Source organism: Excalfactoria chinensis, chromosome 7 (assembly GCF_039878825.1).
Source record: "Excalfactoria chinensis isolate bCotChi1 chromosome 7, bCotChi1.hap2, whole genome shotgun sequence".
Taxonomy (NCBI): domain Eukaryota; kingdom Metazoa; phylum Chordata; class Aves; order Galliformes; family Phasianidae; genus Excalfactoria; species Excalfactoria chinensis.
In genome coordinates this window covers 3,308,200-3,327,500 of record NC_092831.1, presented here as the reverse complement: position 1 = coordinate 3,327,500, position 19,301 = coordinate 3,308,200, and the positions used below count along the sequence as shown (strand labels likewise).

At 40.4% G+C, this 19,301-nt stretch overlaps 1 protein-coding gene across 22 annotated transcripts in view; it reads right to left on the bottom strand.

The window, feature by feature from the left end:
* Positions 1-19,301, bottom strand: part of GTDC1 (glycosyltransferase like domain containing 1) — a 159,509-nt gene that overhangs the window by 35,178 nt on the left and 105,030 nt on the right. For 4 of the 22 annotated variants that reach the window (XM_072342118.1, XM_072342117.1, XM_072342119.1 and 1 more), the window contains one exon: positions 12,356-12,434. The exons of the other annotated variants lie outside the window; for them this stretch is intronic. In XM_072342118.1, the coding sequence (XP_072198219.1) occupies positions 12,356-12,434 (79 nt within the window). The remainder of the gene's footprint in view (positions 1-12,355; positions 12,435-19,301) is intronic. 22 annotated transcript variants of the gene reach the window in all.

Below are 19,301 nucleotides of genomic sequence, written 5' to 3'. Positions count from 1 at the left end.
AAAACCAGTTGGTATCGTACATCCATCCAAGCAACAGCTCCACTCAGTAACACACTGCATGTACATCTTAGAGAATACGGTGCCTGTGAAACATTTACTGGCTGGGGATCCAAAGGTCTCTGAACTACAACACTGCTAACAGCACAGCATTAGCTGGGAGATCAAAACTACTTCTCTACTAAAATAAAATTAAGGAAACATCTCTGGGAAGTAAAGAGGCAATTTCTGTTATTTCAGCCAGTGAAGTCTTGGCACTTTTGCTCAGACTACAGCTAAGAGTGCTAATAAATGCCAAACACGGTGGTGTAATGACATAATGTGACTTTTGTCTATCCCTAAGCTGACACCAGCAAGTGCCTTAGTCTCAGCTAAGTGAAAGCTAATACAGAAAGACGATATATTGTCTAATAACATGGGCCAAACATGTTCCTGTGGCATGGAGGAGGCATTTTATCCTACTGTTCTTTCCTGATTTCTGTAACGATCATTTGAGAAAGCAATCAAAACTTAAGAACAGAAATCCCTTCCAACAACAGGATGCACTTGCACAGAGCTGAACTCCCTTCGTAATACGTAAAATGCAACAACGCAGATCTACTTCACCATTTGAGTTAAAGTAGGGATGGATGAATCGTGGTACTTCCTCAGGAAACACTCAAGCAAAGCTCATCCATTCAAACGCAACTCTTTAACATTAACATAAAGGGAACTACACGTGCTGCCATCACGGGATCCTCACTCTAAACGTCTGTCTGTACCTCAAGTTAATTTACCCAAATATTATTTACTTACATGCCCTTCAGTGTGATTATGACTCTTCCAGATAAGCAGAGACATTTAAATTTTCTGTTTCCTTTTAATTTCCAAATGTTTACACACTATAGCCTGTTTATTGAACTGTTTACTAAAGCGAACACTTGCTCCATTTTATCAACCTCCTCCACAGTTCTTCAGAGTTTTGCTCGATCACAGCAAGAGCTCCTTTCTGAGTTGTGAACGAACTGTTTGTCAAAACAAATATCCTTAAATGCTGGAATCACCCTGACCTGCAGCAGAACACCTCTGAACACACGCGGGTCCTCTTCTTTTGAAATTACTACCGAAATACAAACACACACACACACATAGACTCTACATGTGCTTTTTCTTCAAAAATCCTTAGATCCCCTTTCTTAAGTCAGCACGCTGTGTGACTACCCTGTGCAACGTGTATTCTTTGATTTGGGTTGGGGTTCCTTGGCTATTATTTTTCTGTTTATCTATACAAAGCTGCATTTTCAAGCCACTGAGCACACAACCTTTCTCACTGCTCGCCGTTCACTACTAGAGCTGCTCTGTAGATGCAATCCCAGCAGTTCAACTACATTCAGTCATCTCACCCACATCCAGGATGCACATTACAAAACAGACAAGTTCCCAAATATGCCCATGTTGAGCTATTCCCGTCTCAGTGAATCACCATGCTCAAGACCCCCAACCTTTCATCATCTTTACAAATAAGGCCTTCTGCATTTGAAATAGGCTACTGTTCCTAATAACATTTAAAGTAGATTTTAAAAAAACATATTTTGTAAACTGAAATCTGCACGTGCTGCTTATAAACCTTCCTGAGGCGATGCCTTAGCCAGAGCATAAAGGTATCAACTTGGTATGACTGCCTATATTCCTATGTGCCTGGCTACTAAGCACACACACGCTCTTAAAAGTTAGATCAGCACTGCAGATATCACCTCACTTTTGGTGGTTAAGCTCAAGACACGGATATCTCCAGCCACTATCAGACTCCTGCTCTGAATCAAGTTTCATAGGACTGACACAGGTAAGTGGCAGCCTAAGCTGCCACTATCTAAAGCCGTTGGGTCACAAGGATCCAAACCCTAGGACACATCAATAATGTCACGATGTATTTTATTTTACTCAATTATTTCATTTGTAAAATCCTTGTAAGATGACACAAAACTTAGTTAAGTTACCTGGTACCCATGCGAGGATGTATTTCTGCAGGGGAAAAGGGGAGGTGAAAATAGGTAAGGGGATTTCCCTTAAACCAACAGGCCTGTAAGAGAGTCAAGAGTACTGATTCATCCCATCATATTTAACTAACAGACTTTGAGAAAACACTGCCATGAGAAGAACTACTTGGTGCACTAAAGGCTGGACCACCTAAGAGTTCTGTCTCATTGTCTGTTTAATCTCCCAGCCAATCATCCCCTCACTGCACCATTTCTACACCAGAACAGGTTTTTTTTTTCCTTAGTTTTCAGTCCTCATAAATCTGCTCCACCATTTCTAGTAATATTAGATAAAACTTCACTAATTTCTCTCCCGAATAAACTATTTAATACCCTTTTATTTAAGACATATGTGTGCAATCAATTCTGTTGTATTTACTTGTATTACACACAGCATCCATCATCTCGACAATTTTAAAATGTTTTAGGACACCATTTCACTTAACAGTTCAAAAAAAAAAAAAAGAAAGAAAGAAAAAAGATTTATTTGATGGTTAACTTTGGAACAAGTTATCTGCATTAACTTCCATTGTTTTGGCATAAAGTAGTTCTGTATATTTTACTAACAACAACAGAGACATGATAAAGGATGTAGGCAGAGAGCCATAAACAGCTCTCGCTGAGAGACCCAGCGTTCATGTAAAAGCATTAATTTTTTGGACTTTGATTGGAAGACGTGTCTGTGTTCAGCCACTTGGATTCTACTAAATACAACCGTGTATAAAATGTTGTACCTGAATATAACAATTTTAACTGCAGAAAGACCACTGTAAATCATACCCAGTATAAACCTGTCCACATGATTGGAATAATAATAATGGATACTGTAGTCCCTAGCCACTAGCTAATGTTCTTTATGACACTTAAATAAATGACTTGAAAATAAAATAGTAACACAAAGTCTTCTAAACCTGCTCATGTGCCTTTCCCAAATGCATACTGGAGAAAGGCAATGTATAGTTAACACTTTTTTTTCTGTTTACATTCTCTCCGGAGCATATTTGCTCCAGCCATTCTTCTTTTCTTCTTCCAATTTCACATTCATTCTTTTCCTTTTATTTTTCCCTGCCACCTTTCAGACTGAGCCATCTCTCCACCCGGTACCTGCATAGATCTCAGCCAGTGTTAATCATCAAGAGCACACAGGATTTCTACACCACCGCCCAGCTGGGAACCTCAAAGGCATCAATAACAAGCAAAGTTGAAGACAGTTCTGAAGGTGATGTGGATCTCTTTTAAAATTATGTGGTGGAAAAACAAACAAACAAAAAAAATGGTTTAAAAATGATAAAAGTAAACAAGAACTTCCTCAATTCATGTGTTCTTAGAGAACAAAAGCAAAACTGCTCTCCAGAAGCCAACTACAAGAGGGTCATTTGCAGTCCCTAAGAGCCTCAATCATTTAGATCCAAAACCTTCCCCAGGCCTCGGAGATCCAACAAATGCATTTTGAAGCTGCGGTGTTTATTTTGATGCACAGTTGTGTCCAAACACAATTTAACAGACTCATTGTTGGAAAACTTCCTTAGTCTTTCTATCAACATGATCACAAAGGTCTCTTTGCTACCTGTAACGTGTCCAGTAGAATTTATGTGACCTAAAACCACACAGAGGTTCATGGTTCACACAGAGCTGACGGGACACCAGCACCTGGAGTCCATTTGCCTTATAACTGCCACAGTAGACACAAGCTCCGCAGTACCTGGGAAATTCTACTTTTGCCCTCTCTTACTTTCTACCTTGTGGAATTTTTCCCATTCCCATGCTGAATTTGCTCCCATCATTACCAGGAATATCCCAGCCGTGGATATTCCATGATTCTATGAAGTGACAAATCTTGAAGTCTCATCCTTAGTGACATTTTTTTTTGATTACTGACACATTTTGTTCAGCTGTGAGAAAGAACTGTTGAAAGTGGTCAGGTATCCCAGAGCTGTGTTACATTTGGAAACTAAAAGCCAGAAAGGAGATTCCCAATATTTGAGGAATTTGATATTAGGGTTAACTGAAGTTGTCAAATACTTTCTGGGATCTAATTTCACTTTCTGATCTTCAGCAATGCTTGTAATTCTTCATTCAAAAGAGGGAAGAGATTACTTGTCAGCAGTAATCTCTAACACAGATAATGCCATATAAATATTAGGGGCTTATAAGCATGGACACGGATTAGGAGCAATGAGAGAGAGCAGAAAGAAAACCGAACAGAGCCAAGATTAAGCACTAGGAAGGGCAAAGCAAAAGAAAATACAAGGACTGAGGCTGAGCACGTCTTCCCACAGCTGAACATACATTTTCCTGGGTAGAATAAGTAGGGTTTATGTAGAGATTTGGAGTGCTAACAGCACCTCTTCCCTGTTAGCGAAGTAAAATATACAGAAGCATTAAAATATTTGAGAAGTGCTCTTTCCCCCCTGTCATTATCTTCTCTTAGCTGTCTTCTCCATGACATGAGAAATACAGAGCAGAGTCAGGAAATCACTTCCAGTCTCCTACCCAAAGCCCATCCAATTCCACCAGGTTGCTAAGGGCTGCATCCCATAAACTTTCTGTCTACGTTCAAGGCCAAAGATGTAGGTTTTGCATCTAGGCACGGCCAAAAACATTGTCATTTCGGCAAGAGATCAACTGAACACAACAAGCCCTGGAGGTGTGCCTGCCTGGAAGGTAGGATGTAAGAGCTGCTCGCAGGGAAGTGAGGCTGGATCCAGGGCAACTGCATATGGTTGCTTTTGGCTCAAGTTGGATATGCGGTCCTTTGGAGCAGGGAGAGGAGAGATCTCAGGAGAGTAGAATAGAAACAGGATAATTCTCACATTCCTCGAACCCTAACTTCCACCTATGTTTCCAAGTAATTCCTGAGCAAAATCCCTCAATATCTAGTATTCCTATTTGACACTGCCAAGAAATTCCCCTGCTAGCACTTACATTTTTCTTCCCAGGTTAGTCTCACTTGGATTCAACTATGCTCCTATTATTTCATTCCCTAAGCTGCAATACCTGCACCTCAAGTCAGGGAGGATGGTCAACTCAACCTTCAACTTTCCCCCAAGTGTTACATTTGCATTCCTAAAATGAAGACCACAGCCCAAGCTGCAGCATAAAGCTCACATACAAGATGACCTGGATTTTAACTAGAAGTGCTTTTCAACCAATATTTCCGAAAATACACAGAAAGGTACCAACTTGTAAAACATAAGCATGCAGTGAAGCTATGCAAAACAGGAAGAAAGGCAGGTGAAACGACTCCAAAACAAATACAGCCCCTGAAAGTCTATGCTTTCCTGGTTTTGAGTCCTCTGCGCTGCTACTCTTGTCATACATCATGTGAGCCAAAAGCATGTCGAGTCCAATCCAGTGTTTGTGGGATCATTCCATTTTCTTACATATTTACTGCTGACAAATTATTTCAACAATGTCTTAATTGCTTTAGGTCAGCAAAACCAAGCAGATGTTGATTACTCTGCACTTTATTACTGGAAGGGAGACTGCAGCCACTGATGTCACCAAGCAAAACTCGCTCTGTCTTTAAGGAAGACAGGTCTACCCCTAAGTAACTGAATTCACATCTTGAGTTCCCCGAAACCCTTCAAAGCAAAATGTAAGACCTGTAATTCATAAGACCACCAGCCTCAACACATGAAATGGTGATAAGCCCAAAATTCCTTAGAATGATGGCAATGAGCTGCAATACAGATTTGATAACACAGATGAAAACAAATTACGCATTATTTTGTGCAAGGTGTAAAGACAAGCATCAATTGGGAGCTTTTTTTCCCCTCATTTTCTCCATAATTAAACATCACCACTGTGCAGATCTCCTACACCAGCACTGCAAAGGAACAGATCCATTTTTGGAGCTGCAAGATTCATCTTGGTAACAACGGATAAATTCAGAAATTCCGAGCTTAAGTTCTGCTTCCATAAAAGTTCAAACGAATGAATTACACTATGGAAAGAAAGGTTAAGCTTCTGAGAATTACAAGGTTTTTAAGGTTCTTTAGGATCCTAAAGGATTGGTCATGTTTATTACTGCTTACTTAAAAAAAAAAACCCAGCACGGCTCAAGCTCTTATTTAGCAAATGCAAATTTCACATGTAACTCCAAACAATAACAGCATCACATCTTGCTAAACTGAATTGGGAATTAGTATTTGAAAACTTGCATCACACCTTAAATCATCTACTCTTTTCTTTTTTTCTTTTCTCTTTTTAATTAAAACTAATGCCAGGATCCTGCAGCATATAATTTCCTGCTTTGTGGAAATCCTTCTAATCAGGATATATAGAATGGCTGTCCCCTTTAACCAGGCTGTTTTGCAACACACGCAATGCAGAAGGGAGTGCTATCATAACACTTCAATAGTTAAGTGACTTTATGAGAAAAATACTTCCAAATGTTTCCTAAAACCTTCCAAACCGCACCAAAGAACATTATCGTAATATTATGTTTCCCTATGGCCTCCAATATTTAAGCTTGCTATTCTCGAAATGATACTTGGATGAAAAATATGAGTTTATGTAATGTGTAAACTGTTCCTAAAAGAAAAGTTGCCTTTAAAATTACTCTGTATAGATGTCAGATATTTTACATTTTCAATAGCCGTTCTGTATTAATTGAACGAATAGCATTCCGCTGCTTTGGGTTGCACATGAAGAGTCTCTCTTTTAAAACCAGTCACTGTGTGATCTTATTCACGGCAAATACTGAAAACAATAAGTGTCCTGAATGATTACATATCAAGTTATGCATAATAGATACCTATACTTCTTGCACAGTATACATAATCTATATAAACTGTAGAGCATATATCAATAACATATTCCAGCGAATCCAGCATCAAAGAGTTCGTTTATAGTAGGTTTTCATTTGACTCAGGGTTGTAATGTTCTGTGCAAGCATAAGCTAACCATTTCAGTGATTTTGCCAGCAAGCTGCTTTTTGGCAGATTATTGGCAGAACATATTGGCAACAAACTCATGCAACTAAGCCCTTCTTATAACTTACAGGTAAATAATGATTTTAATAAATTTATGTAAAATGTTCCACTTGCTCACATCTGGTTTTGATCATTCACTCAAATGCCCAAATGCAAGCTTGTGTGCATTGCTCAGGAAAGCACTATGACTCTATGAACACATATTTCACCTTAATTATTTAACACTTTCTCAGGTACCCCACGAAGCAAATAATCAACGAAGCCCACTTGCACTGGGAGGTTGAGCCGAAGTAAACTTTATCTGAAATGCTGAAGAAATTAATTAAAAATAATAATTTTCTGCACATAAAAATCTAAACCACATTTTGTTAGGAGTACGTTCATGTGATAAGAAAAACACAAGACTGTTGCACAGCTCCCCCATCCACAGGACATTTAAATCATAAGGTCCAGCCCATTTTCCCTCTGGCCATGAGGACCATTCACCAATACAAGGACTCCACTTGAAAACGTGTTACTGTATGAGATATTTTTACACCTTTGCTGTACCAGAACTGAAGCTTAAGTCAGGACAATATCAACACGGATGAGCGTGAATATTACTGCATTAAAAAAATAAGCCTATGGAGATGCAGTGAGCTCAACCCCAACAGTTCAACCCAACACCTTACATCTACAACCCTAAAAACTGTGCATGTGGAGACACCTCAAGTGATCGTGGAAATGAGTGCTCACAGAATGGTACTCCCAGGTCTCTACTGAGAAAGGTGCATGGTGGAAGAAAGGCTGGTACATAAGAATTCCATGGCAAATGAGAAAACCAAAATAGAAGAACTTAATTAAGGCAAAGAATTCAATACCCAAGCCACCATATTGGATGGTGGTCCCCCTACCTGCCATGCTCCTTCTACTCACAACGAATGCCAGCTGAGTCCATGCTCCACGGGTCCTTCAGTACTGAGTGTCAGAAATCAATGCCTTCTGGCTCTGGAATATCATTGCAATTAAGGGAAGCAATGTACTTTAAAGGGTTTTACACAGTGAATGTACATGTCTATTCTGCTCGTGAATACATTTCAGAGTTTTGTTTCGTAGTTATTTCACACAGGGCACAATTATTAAGCATTAGATTTTAGTTGTGTTCAGCACAGCTTAGCATTTATTTGCTATTTTTTAACACTTATTCACTTACAGGAGTCAACACTTAAGGATTTTGTAAGGCTTTGCAACATGGTTAAAGCCTGGTCAATTCTCACTGAGATATATGGGGCTTGCTGGTGAAACTCCCTGTTCCTATAGCAGACTTGCCTTTAATTAGATCTGCTTCAAGGATGCAGTATCCTACCAGCATGTTATAAACCTAAGGGCATATATTTGTATTGTTTAAAGGCAGGAAATTCTGTGAACTGAAATGAGAACATATCCCTTTTGCCTTTACGGACTTTTGTTATTTTCTCTTCCTTCTGGGGCTTTGGAAACAAAAACAGTGAAAGCTGAAAGTTTGAACAATAGCAAATTACTTTCAAGGAAAAAAAAAAGAGTAAAATACTAAGTATATTTTTATGGCTTTACCCATAGACTTTGTATATATGTAAACTTGTCATATCCAGGCACCAGCAAATACTATTTGCAGTAGGCCCTTAGACTGCAATAGGATCAGACTGGTTTCACCATAAAAGACCATGCCTTTGCTGTTTTAGTTCATTATTATTCCTTTACTACCTGGTATTAACTTGTACCCCACCAACTTCATGACAGAGCAGATTAGTTTCATGGTAACCACAGAACTAGGGCAACCACATTTTTATTCTAAGCAGAAAAACGAATAGTCTCTGTAATTCTTTTACTTTGACTACTTCTCCAAAGAGTCCCACATCGCTCCTTTAATTGATGCAAAAGTCTGGTCTGGAAGCATAGAATTCTGGGACCTCGTACAGTGTGCAGACATGTGAAATGAGAACTGCTGAGATGAACAGAGACTTGTGTTCCACTAAGATGAAGAGCTGGCTTTTTGACAGAGCAGCAAACTTTGTCACAGCTCACGTGTGGCAACATCAACTGCAGTGACAGTGAGAGCCTAAGCACTTACCCAGCACTTACATAGAGGTTTCCCTCACAAACGGCGTACAACGAGCTGACTGCTTCTATCTAATAAGCTTAATAGCTAAATATAAATTACAGTGGAATGCAAGGCCTTAGAGAGACATTCGACACCCAAGATATTGCTTGGCTGCTGGGTCTCTTCTAGCTTGTGTCCACACACACTAATCCCTCTTCCTGGACAGCAGCAATTATGACACTGGTGAAATGCAGGACTTCAGTTTATTTGCTTTCACTTGGCACAGAACTTCATGCCCATCTCATCCACTCTTGGAGGTTACAACTGAAGCTGGGACCGCAATGAGACGCCATCAATCATCACAATAAACACAACTCAGCTGTTTCTGCGCACTCAAGGCCTATGGTGGAGAACAATCTTATTAAGGGATTTGAAAGAAGTAGCTTCGCTTTAAATAAGTGCTCACAATAATGACTCCTAAAGAAACACCACCGATCAACCCTGGGGAACAATTAACTAAGAGTTATTCATGCTGATCTGTAGGTTATCTGTCTTGTAGATCTTTGCATAATAGCAAAGCAGACCTATAATTATCAGCTACCAGCTACAACACTTCTACAGTCTCTCCTGTAAAGGTGGGCAATGAAGACAAAGGTTTGGTTCCCACCTCAGACATCAGAAATGGAAAATGCGGATGGAGAAAGCCGGGTTCTGAAATCCAGCACCTATCTTCACCTCAACTGCTCCAATTATAACTCACTCCTTTTTACAGTCTCTCTTAGTCGGTGCCATCCCATTGAATGTAGTTGCCCCAGTGGTCAAGGAACAAACTATATCAGATCTTGAAAGGCAGCAGCATACAAACACGTATCAGCCACTCATTTACTGGCCCTGCTTACCTTATTTTTAGATCTTCTGCAAATGTAATTAAAGACACTTAGGAGAAAAATCATATCTAAGTTCATGAACTACACACAAAAAAAATGATCGAGATACCTTTTCTTACAAGTCATGGCAAATTAGAAGGCCCAACTAATAGAAGCAGATGCACTGGCTGCTAAGTTGTAGTTGCAGACAGAATTTTTTCTGCTAACATCAAAAGAACAAGGTGTTCGTATAAATGGCCTTTTATTTTGATCCTATTATTCTATATGAGCTAGAGGAGAGATCAAAGGAAAAAGTACCCAGGTTTCACTATTAACACTTAACATAACTCCAGTCAGAAAATCCTTTCCAGATTGCTAGTGCAATTTAAAGCACAGCACATTTTTGTTGTTCAGTTGGAAAATATACCTGAAGGCACTGTTTTGATTCCCTGACCACCTTTTTCGCTGTGGAAAATTGCTTCTGATATACGTATTTCCAGTTATTTTCTTTCTTTCTTTTAATGACAGCAACCCCCAAAATCCCCAGGTTTGGGAACTACACTGTTTTGAGTCCAATGTGCTGTCAGTGGGAGACAAAGCTGCCCTGTACTGGTGACAGTGTATTAGAGACCGCATGCAGCAGGCAGGAAATTCAAATACAGAAGCTCGGTGCAGTCCCTGCCAGTGGCAGCTCCACTGAAAGCAAAGCATACCAGCTTCAATTGAGTATGTAAACAAACCTAATGGGCCTTTAAAATATGTAAAGGTTCCTCTTGATAGCTGGCAAGAACAAACGTGCTTGAAGATTTTGTATTGCTTACTGTGATATTATCCAGGACTAGTGCTATTAATTAATAGTTCTATTGCCCCTCTTAGAACCCACTGACATTACGCAAAGAAAAAATAACTATATACTGTATTTCTTACCGTGTCGAAGTACAGTAACAAATATTAAGCCTTTTGTTGAGTGTAAGTTTCTCATTGATGTTTCAGTTTAACTTACGGTAATTCAGAATATCACTTCAAGTGAATTCCCTTAACCCAGAGTGAGCATCGAAATCTGCTAACAAACAGGTACAGCTTTTTGGACTGCGTTTGGAACAATCAGTAATCTAGCAGTCATTTAAAGATAAAAATAAATAAAAAAAAGAGGGCATATGTCCTTCTTCCTTGCCTTTCCCTCCCCCCCCTCCCATTCCCAGTTGCTATTAAAACATTCATGTTACAAAGTTGTTCCAAAGTTTATTGTAAATGCCAAAAAGTGGGCACCGATCCCACAAGAGCTGGCTCGGTTATGGCCCACCATCTTGAACATATTCATTTTATCCAACTCGGTGCCAGCAGATTTTTTTTTTGTCTTTTTTTTTTTTTTTCCTTAACTTTTCTCTAATAGCAGTAGATTGCGCACACACCAAGAGATAGCAAACCACGATTCCGGGAACTTGCACAGTGAATGCTAAACACATGCAGGTGAGCTGTGGCTTAAAGTGAGCGTTACAATTATGGGTTAAATGAGACAAAATGTTTCATGCACAGTCAGAATACGTTCGTATTACACATAGCAGCCAGCTGGCTATAAATCCAAGAAGTAAGCTGGAAATCTTTACAGTTTAAATGGATGAATACAGATATAAATGGAAGAACAGCGGTTTGTCACTGTATGAATGGCTTTTAACTGAAAAGAGTGGATTGCTTTTGCGATGGTTTTCCAAAAGAGTAACCTTGTTGAGATGAAATTAAGAATAAGCGCAATGATTGGAATGTTCCACACATTTTTGCTTTCTATTCTGTTTTCAGACACAGAAGTCTCATCCTGCGCCTCTGAACAATCACAACGTGGCTTTAGGATACAGGTGCTCCTAGTGAAAAGGGACGCCAGTTCTTTAATAACACCTCTGCAGCTGATGAGCTGTAAGCAGGACTACTCCATTAATTGATTTCAGATTCAAATTACCACGAGCGGAGCTGAAAGAAGCTCTGAACCATTTTTCATGCCATACTTCCAGCTCTAAGTGAGGCAGACTACAGTCTTCCGCATTCGAGATATATGAATCTACAGCCATGCTCCTTGGTGCACAAGACCACCAGAATACCTTGATGCTGCTAAACCAGCACCTTCCTATCAAGCCCAAAGGATATGAGAGGTGCATCTGAAGCATTCTTTTGCAGGCACCAAAAACAGCCCTAAAAGTTTTCACAAATGGATGGACCTGAAGGATTTCCTGAAGCACTCCAGGCTCCTACCAAGAGAAGCGTCTGTTGTTTCTCCATCTAAAGCAGACCTAATTCCCACCTGAACCCAACAGCAAGTTCCTCTTACCAAGCATAGTATATCAGCTACACTTTAAAGCAATAAAGGACCTTGGTATGGGTGAACTATGCTTACATTCACCTATATGTTACACATACATAACATACATACAAAGAAGTTTTTAAAAATCTTTATGAGTGGATGCAAGCTCATAGTTTTGATGTACTCACAGTTGACAGAAGGGGTAGATGGAAACTGTAGGAAGGCTGATAACTTTTTTCCTATGTCTCTGAAGTGATTGACTGGGAACTGAGGAGGAAAGAACAAAGATTTGCTGTTCTTTACAGTCACGCAACGAAAGTGTAGGTTAAATACAGGAAGTATTTGCAGATTTCAGATATTCTGGAGACCTTTGTTGCTTTTTCCTTGCATTGAGATTTAATCTCGGACCCAGCAAAGAGCTGGGCTTTCAAGTTCTACCATCCTCCACTTAGAGAGAACCCTACCCTCTTTGACACATGCCAAAGTGGACTCGAGATACAGATTTTAACTTCAGCTTTCTAACCCTTGTGTTCCATATCAAACGTGTCATAACCATGACCCTTAAGTACAAAAAGCATCTAGAGATTTTTATTTTATAAATAAAGCTCATATAAAATATGTACATAGCTCTAACTCACTAAAATGTATCATTAATACCCACTACGACATTATAGAATGCCTTTCAAACTGGAGGTTGGCCTTCTCACTACAATTCTGAACAAGCAATGTTTCTGCTTCTTTAGCATCAATCAAGCTTTAATTTTGGATCATTTGTCTGAATTCTTAAAATAAGCAAGTTGTTTATAGAACCGACTTCTGGAAAAAATACCATCTTCAGTTTGAGGATAATCAACTATTCTACTCTAACTGGCCCTCATCTGCAGAGCGTATGATCATGTACATATGGACTGTAAGACAAATCCAAGAGGCGTTCTACCACTACTCGCGTGAATAAGAAGTGTGAACACCCCTAACATTTTGTTTTTGCTATGCTGCTGCATTACCTTTGGTTCTCAGAAACCTTTCTGTACAAATATCAGCATTGCACCTTGCACATCTTTTCATACACCACCCAGAACCTTTTTCCTTTCCTCTCCAAATCAAAAGTTCCCTTATACTTCACTCACATTGCACGTTCATTTTGTTATGCTCTTCCTGAGCATACAGAAAGCATCGTGTGAACTCATGATCATTTTCCTACCATGCTAGATAAAAAGGTGGGCTAAGAACGCTCAGCACGTTGCAGAAGGGCTTAACAGCACAACGGGTAACTCAAATATCAGATTTGCCAACATCAGCAATATCTGGCATTGCAGACCTTACTGAGTAAGATCAGGAAAATACCTGGCCATAAGACATTCAGAAGCATCATGTGCAAAAACATCGCTAGGGAAACTTCCAGTTCTCACACAAGCATTCAGATAATTTTGATGGGTCATCTGTACCATTAGGTGCTTTCTGGAAATACTTTCCTCCTTTGCCTTTATTTTTCTTTGTGAAGAAAACAGGAGATGAAACTCTCACCAGAAAGTAACAAAAAGTACACATTAACCTTTAAGTACGTCGGGTTTTGGTAAACAGTGAGATCACTGGAAATCTTATCTTCTGCATATGAATTAGAGGAGGGTAATGGGACTGAGCAAAAAGTCACAGGCTACTTTCATCAATACATGCCTTTTATGTAAAATAGGTTGTCAATTTAAAACTAGTTTTCAGTGTCTCTTAAGAGGCAATCACGTTAAAATTAATCAAAGTGCTGTGCAGTTGTTTAAATGGGAGATGGGCACCTCCAGATATTCAGAGAACTCCCTGGGTCAGATTGCTCTGAGGCCAAAGGCTTTGTGTCCCGGGGTCCATCCCTACCACAGGACGATGGCTGCACGGTGGGTGAGGTCCCACAGCTGTGCTCACCTCGTGGCCAGACAGCGAGTAGTACCTGAGGTTCCCTGCCTGATATCACTTAGCACGGGCAGCAGTGGACCTGACTAGATAGCAGAAAGACACTGGGACCACAGGAAGGCACTGGGGCAACAGACAAGGTGCCGTGTGAGTCCCAGAGACTTCAATAATGCTTGACATGAAGGCAGACGAGAGCCCACAGGACCTCTGGATGAAAAGAAGACTCAGTGTTAACATGATCAACCTAAATCAGGGCTGTGTGATTGAAATCACTGCACAGGGTCAAAGAAGGCAGTAGGAACCAGGAAGGCTGGGCTCAGCATTAAGCCCCTGCATTAAGCTACAGCCCCCCAAATTCAGCTTCTCCTTAAAATATTCCTTCACTTGTTCAATGCCCAGGAATGACTGACTAAAAAGAAAAACCCCGTAGGAATAAAGCAGTGATAGATATCAAAGGTGAAATTGGTAATTATTTTGTACCAGGAGTCTGAAAACACCTTCCATCAGCACATACAGAAGAGGTCTGTATTTATCTACAAATGCATTTCCTTAACATTCTGTGATTGATTTCCTTCAGCGAGAATAACCAACTTACAATTTTCAGCATTTACCAGGACCTTATTTCATGAATTTGTATGAAAGGCAGAAAAGTATAAATGTTTAAAAGCAGCCAGGAATACACGCAACGCAGCCTTTGTGGAAATAGTGCAATTATGTTTAAAATACCAAACGCTCAAATTACTCCTGACGTTTGGTCTGAGTTGCTTTAGAATTTGCACCTACGACCAATAAAAAATAGTGGTTCTGAAGGAGACGGATTATTTCCTTTGCAATATGTTACCACAGAGCAGTTATTCTCTCTTTCTACCAGATCTGACAGCCATTCAAACACACGGGTTTTGCTGCACACTCAACTAGAAATATGATCTCTTCTTGGAAACTCCTCTCAAAAACATTTTCTTCTGTCAATTCTCAGTAAGCGCATACAATAACAAGCGTGACTATTGAACTTTTAAAGTATCAATGTTCAGTCATCTTCCTGAGTTTACATATTGCAGCTGTAGGGCTCAAATCAGGAATAAGATTCTGAAGGACCATGATCTCTGCCCACAGTTTAGATGCTTATCATCATCTTTTTGTGGTAATTAACTGGCACTGCTTTCTCCTCCTCCATTTCCAAAGGGATGATTCACAGGCTTGGCCTTCCAGGAACCAACCACTTTAGCTATTCGCTGCACTTCCTTCAAACTCTTCCTCACCAGCAGCCAGCCCCCTGCTTGACCCTACCTTTAATAAATGTACGACTGGAAAGCCTCAGCTAAGATGCTTGTTGTGCCTTCTGAGAAAAGAGTGACTAAGTGACACCTAAAACCCAGAATTGCACCACTGAGCTTTCCAAACCATCCTGCAGCCACGGCAGCCTGCAAGCTGGTTTCAGAGTCACTGCTGAAGGTGAAACTGCCAGATTTCTTCACTTTGTTATACAACAATCACGTATGTGGTATTCTAGCCCTCTGCTCTGAGCCATACACAGGATATTAATCACAGTGCAGGTACAAACCAGATCAGCAACCCAGCAGCTCACTCAAAACGAGAAACAACTCAGCAGCACTCATTCTTCTTCACCCACCTGCTTGCTTGGACCTCTTCCCCCACTGGCTAGCAGGCCAGTTTGGCCACTCACACTAATTTAGGTTACGTGTGTGCATTTACTACCTCCTTCAAAAAGTAATTCACTGAATTGCTGGACCCACATCTCTATGGACAATCTTAAAGAGACAGGCAAGGACAAGATAACCTCTTCTTCAAACATGTTCCCAGAAGAAAGAGAGCATTTTATAATGCTACCTACCTGACTGATGAAGCACTGTAACCCACTATGGGCTCTCCTGTTTCCTAGGCTGACCTCTGATTCTTTTCTGGGTGCTACAGTTGTCCCCCTCCCAACTCTCCCACCTTCACAGACCTCCTGCAACGTCCACAGCCTTCCAGCAGTGACAGAAAGTGGATTTGCAAGGACATCAGCCAGTGCTGTTCGGACTTTTGTAAGCTCCTCTTCATGTACCATGGGTCTATATGGCTCACTTTCTCCCACAAAGTCCCTCACTGATCCTTCCTGCTGCAGTTTTCTTCTGTGAGCCCTCTCACAAAGCACAAAGCCTTCTAAGACCTGTCCTCAACTGCCACTGAACCATCCAGCACCATCTCCATGGGCCCACATTTTCAGATAACGGTAGAATTATTTTTGCTGTCTTCATTTCCCAGAAAGACTGCCTTGAAATGTTCAACTTTCCCCTGATCATCCAACCAGATAAGAAGCAGCGTTTAATTTTGTTATACATGCATCGGATGTTCAAATGAAGCGAACCTTAACAACTAAGGTTTGGGGGAAAAAAAAAAAACATACCCACAAACACCCAGTTTTTGTATTAGAAGCAGAAAAAGGAGGCTGAAGAAAATGCCAACCTCTCAGCAGGCACTGAGCATCTTAACAGAGAAAAGCAAAATCAGAAAGTCAGTGATAAACTCTATCATCACTCCAGGAGAAATACAGAACAGAGCTTCATATGATCTCAGCTGCTGACTGAGGGTCACAGCGGGACACAGAAGGAAGCAACAGATGACTGGGATGGCTATTTCAAAAGGTCTGCAGTTCTCCAGTGCTAAATTTATACTCAGATGCTTAGAGCGAAAAGTGTAACAACTAACTTCCTCAGTTGAAAACGTCAGGGGGAAAAAAAAGAAAAAAGCAATGAACAAATGAAAATCTTGACTCTGAGAGTCAACAGGAATACCGAATCCTCTGAGTCAGCAGCCAAACGAAAAGGGCTGAAACACAACCCAAGGAAAAAGCAGACAGTCCTCCAAACAGAGAAAAACACCTCGGATTATTTTCTTTCTGGTTTCTGTTTCTCGTTTGAAGGTGCTTGTCTTCAAACCGACCTGTGAGATAGGAGCCCTTCCAGAACACACTGCAACGGGTGCAGACAACATAGGCTTCAAAGAATGCCTTCTGCCAAACAGCTACGCGGAAGGCTAGCCCACCCCCTCAAATGACACGCTGCTCAGACACATCATTCATTGCTTCCAGACAGCTGCATTACAAATCATGCTGGTGTAAAAGCATCACCTACCGAGAACCTGCAACACAACCCTTTTGCAAGCACTGTTCTTTCATAAATGGCAGCAGGAGCTCCTGGCTGTGCATTGCTCTCAAGTGGCCTCAGTGCCAATGGTCAGCACCTCTGGCCTAATGGCTAAGCCAGACACAGGAAGCCTCCCAGTTCCACCTCTCTTATTTTCCAATGAATGCTTTACTTTGCGGCCCCTTGACCTCTCGGTGCAAAAGAGCTGGTTATTTTGCCCTGTTGCTGATCTACTGCAGCTCAACCAATGGCAACATTAACCAAATCCCTCCCTATCTAAAGACGTTTCTCCTAGGCACAGTGTTTGCAAAGAGCAACAGGAACAGCTACTTTTAAGATGTGGGGAATGCAGTCCTTGCCCAAAGTAGTTCCAAAATTCCTCGCCATTAGTTATCTATTACAATTCAGAACCTGTGTCTAACTTGGAAATTCAGACTTTAGCGCATTTTACTCTGAGTTTTATAGTACACTAAACTGTTTAATTGCTTTCTACAGGAAGTAATGCAGAATTATTTGTAGATTCGGTAATGGAACCAGCGAGCCAATGATCTTCCACTTCTGAAGTTCTCCAGCTATCCTGAAATAATAAAAATACATCAAGACAGAAGCGAGAAAGCAAGTGGACAGTTCTGTACAGCTTCTCAGTAATAAACAGTACAAGCGCGATACTTCACCAGAATGTTCAAAAAGTAAATTGAATGGCAGCATGATTGCAGTGGTTCCAGTTATGTTAATTAGGCTGAATTCATGGTTCATTGATGCTGCAATTATGCTGCAAAGAAATGCTGCAAGCATGCTATCTCATCCCACCGCAGCCTGCTGAGTATGCTGCCATTATTCTTCTTATGGCAAAAAGACTTTCTGAAGAGATTCCACGGAGAAGCCACTTTTATACTCACTCCACACAGTTTACAAAGGTGCAATTAGACAACTGCGTTTGGACACTTCCTTCTTTCACACATTTAATAGGAAAAATAGCTCTCCAAATTCACTGGCAATTTTTTAAGCATGCTTTACTTTGCCAATTTGCATACTAAGCATACAGATTATAAGCCTTATTAGCCCCATTTCAAACACAGGATAAGCAGAAGAGGTGAAGAGAACTGCCCAAAGTTATGTACTTCATCAGGGGAAAGAGAACCCAAATGTCTCCTTCCCTTCTCTTATGGACATCTCCTCACTGACCGCTGTGAACTGGATGTAATAATACATGACTCACACATCACCCGAATGCAAAACCATCTACTCTGAAAGATGCTTTAATCAAGAGAGAGTTTTGCTTTCAGTGTTTTTCCCTTTGACCAAACGATGACTTTATGATCAAACCATCAACAACAAATTAACCTGATGATCAAACTTAATTTCGATGCAAAGCATATTTAAATCTACATGCTTGCATTGAAGCAAGTGCTCTATTTTCATTTTTGGGGCTTTATTAACTATTGTTACATGTTCAGTCCCCAGTAACTATCATTTTGTTACATCTACCTACAGATGCCCACAAATAATGAATATCAGAGTTTATTTCATATTTTTAATATCAATTTTGAAATTAAGATTCTTTGCTAAACTATTATATTGCTATATTTAGTGCAGGAAAACCTAATGCAATGCTTAATTCAGCAGTATCAGACTTCCAACGTGACTGTTTCTTCACTCTCCAAGAATTTTTTGGTAAGTGAAGCCTCTGTTGCTTGTTCCCTGGCAATTATAGGTGAAGAAAGCCTTCACAATTCCAAAGGAACACATAAATAAACCACAGCAAGACCAAAGCAGAATACTTAAACTTGTGCTCCCTGGTCTCTTATATTGACACGCACTTTCCAATAGCCACAGAGTGCCATTCTGCGAAATGAAGGACAAACTGGGCATTACAGTCTCAAATTACTGGGAGAAGAAACACGATGAGCTTCATATGTTGGCCTGCAACGAGAGGGAAACGAGCTAACATGGCAGCAACTCATTCTCTAAGTGGGTAAGGTGTTAGAGGCACCTTCAGCAGAAGTTCTCAACGCTTTTTAGCTTTTACTGGGCTCAAAAGACAAGTACAGGGGAAGATAAATCTTTCAGGCAAGAAGCCAGTCTGCTT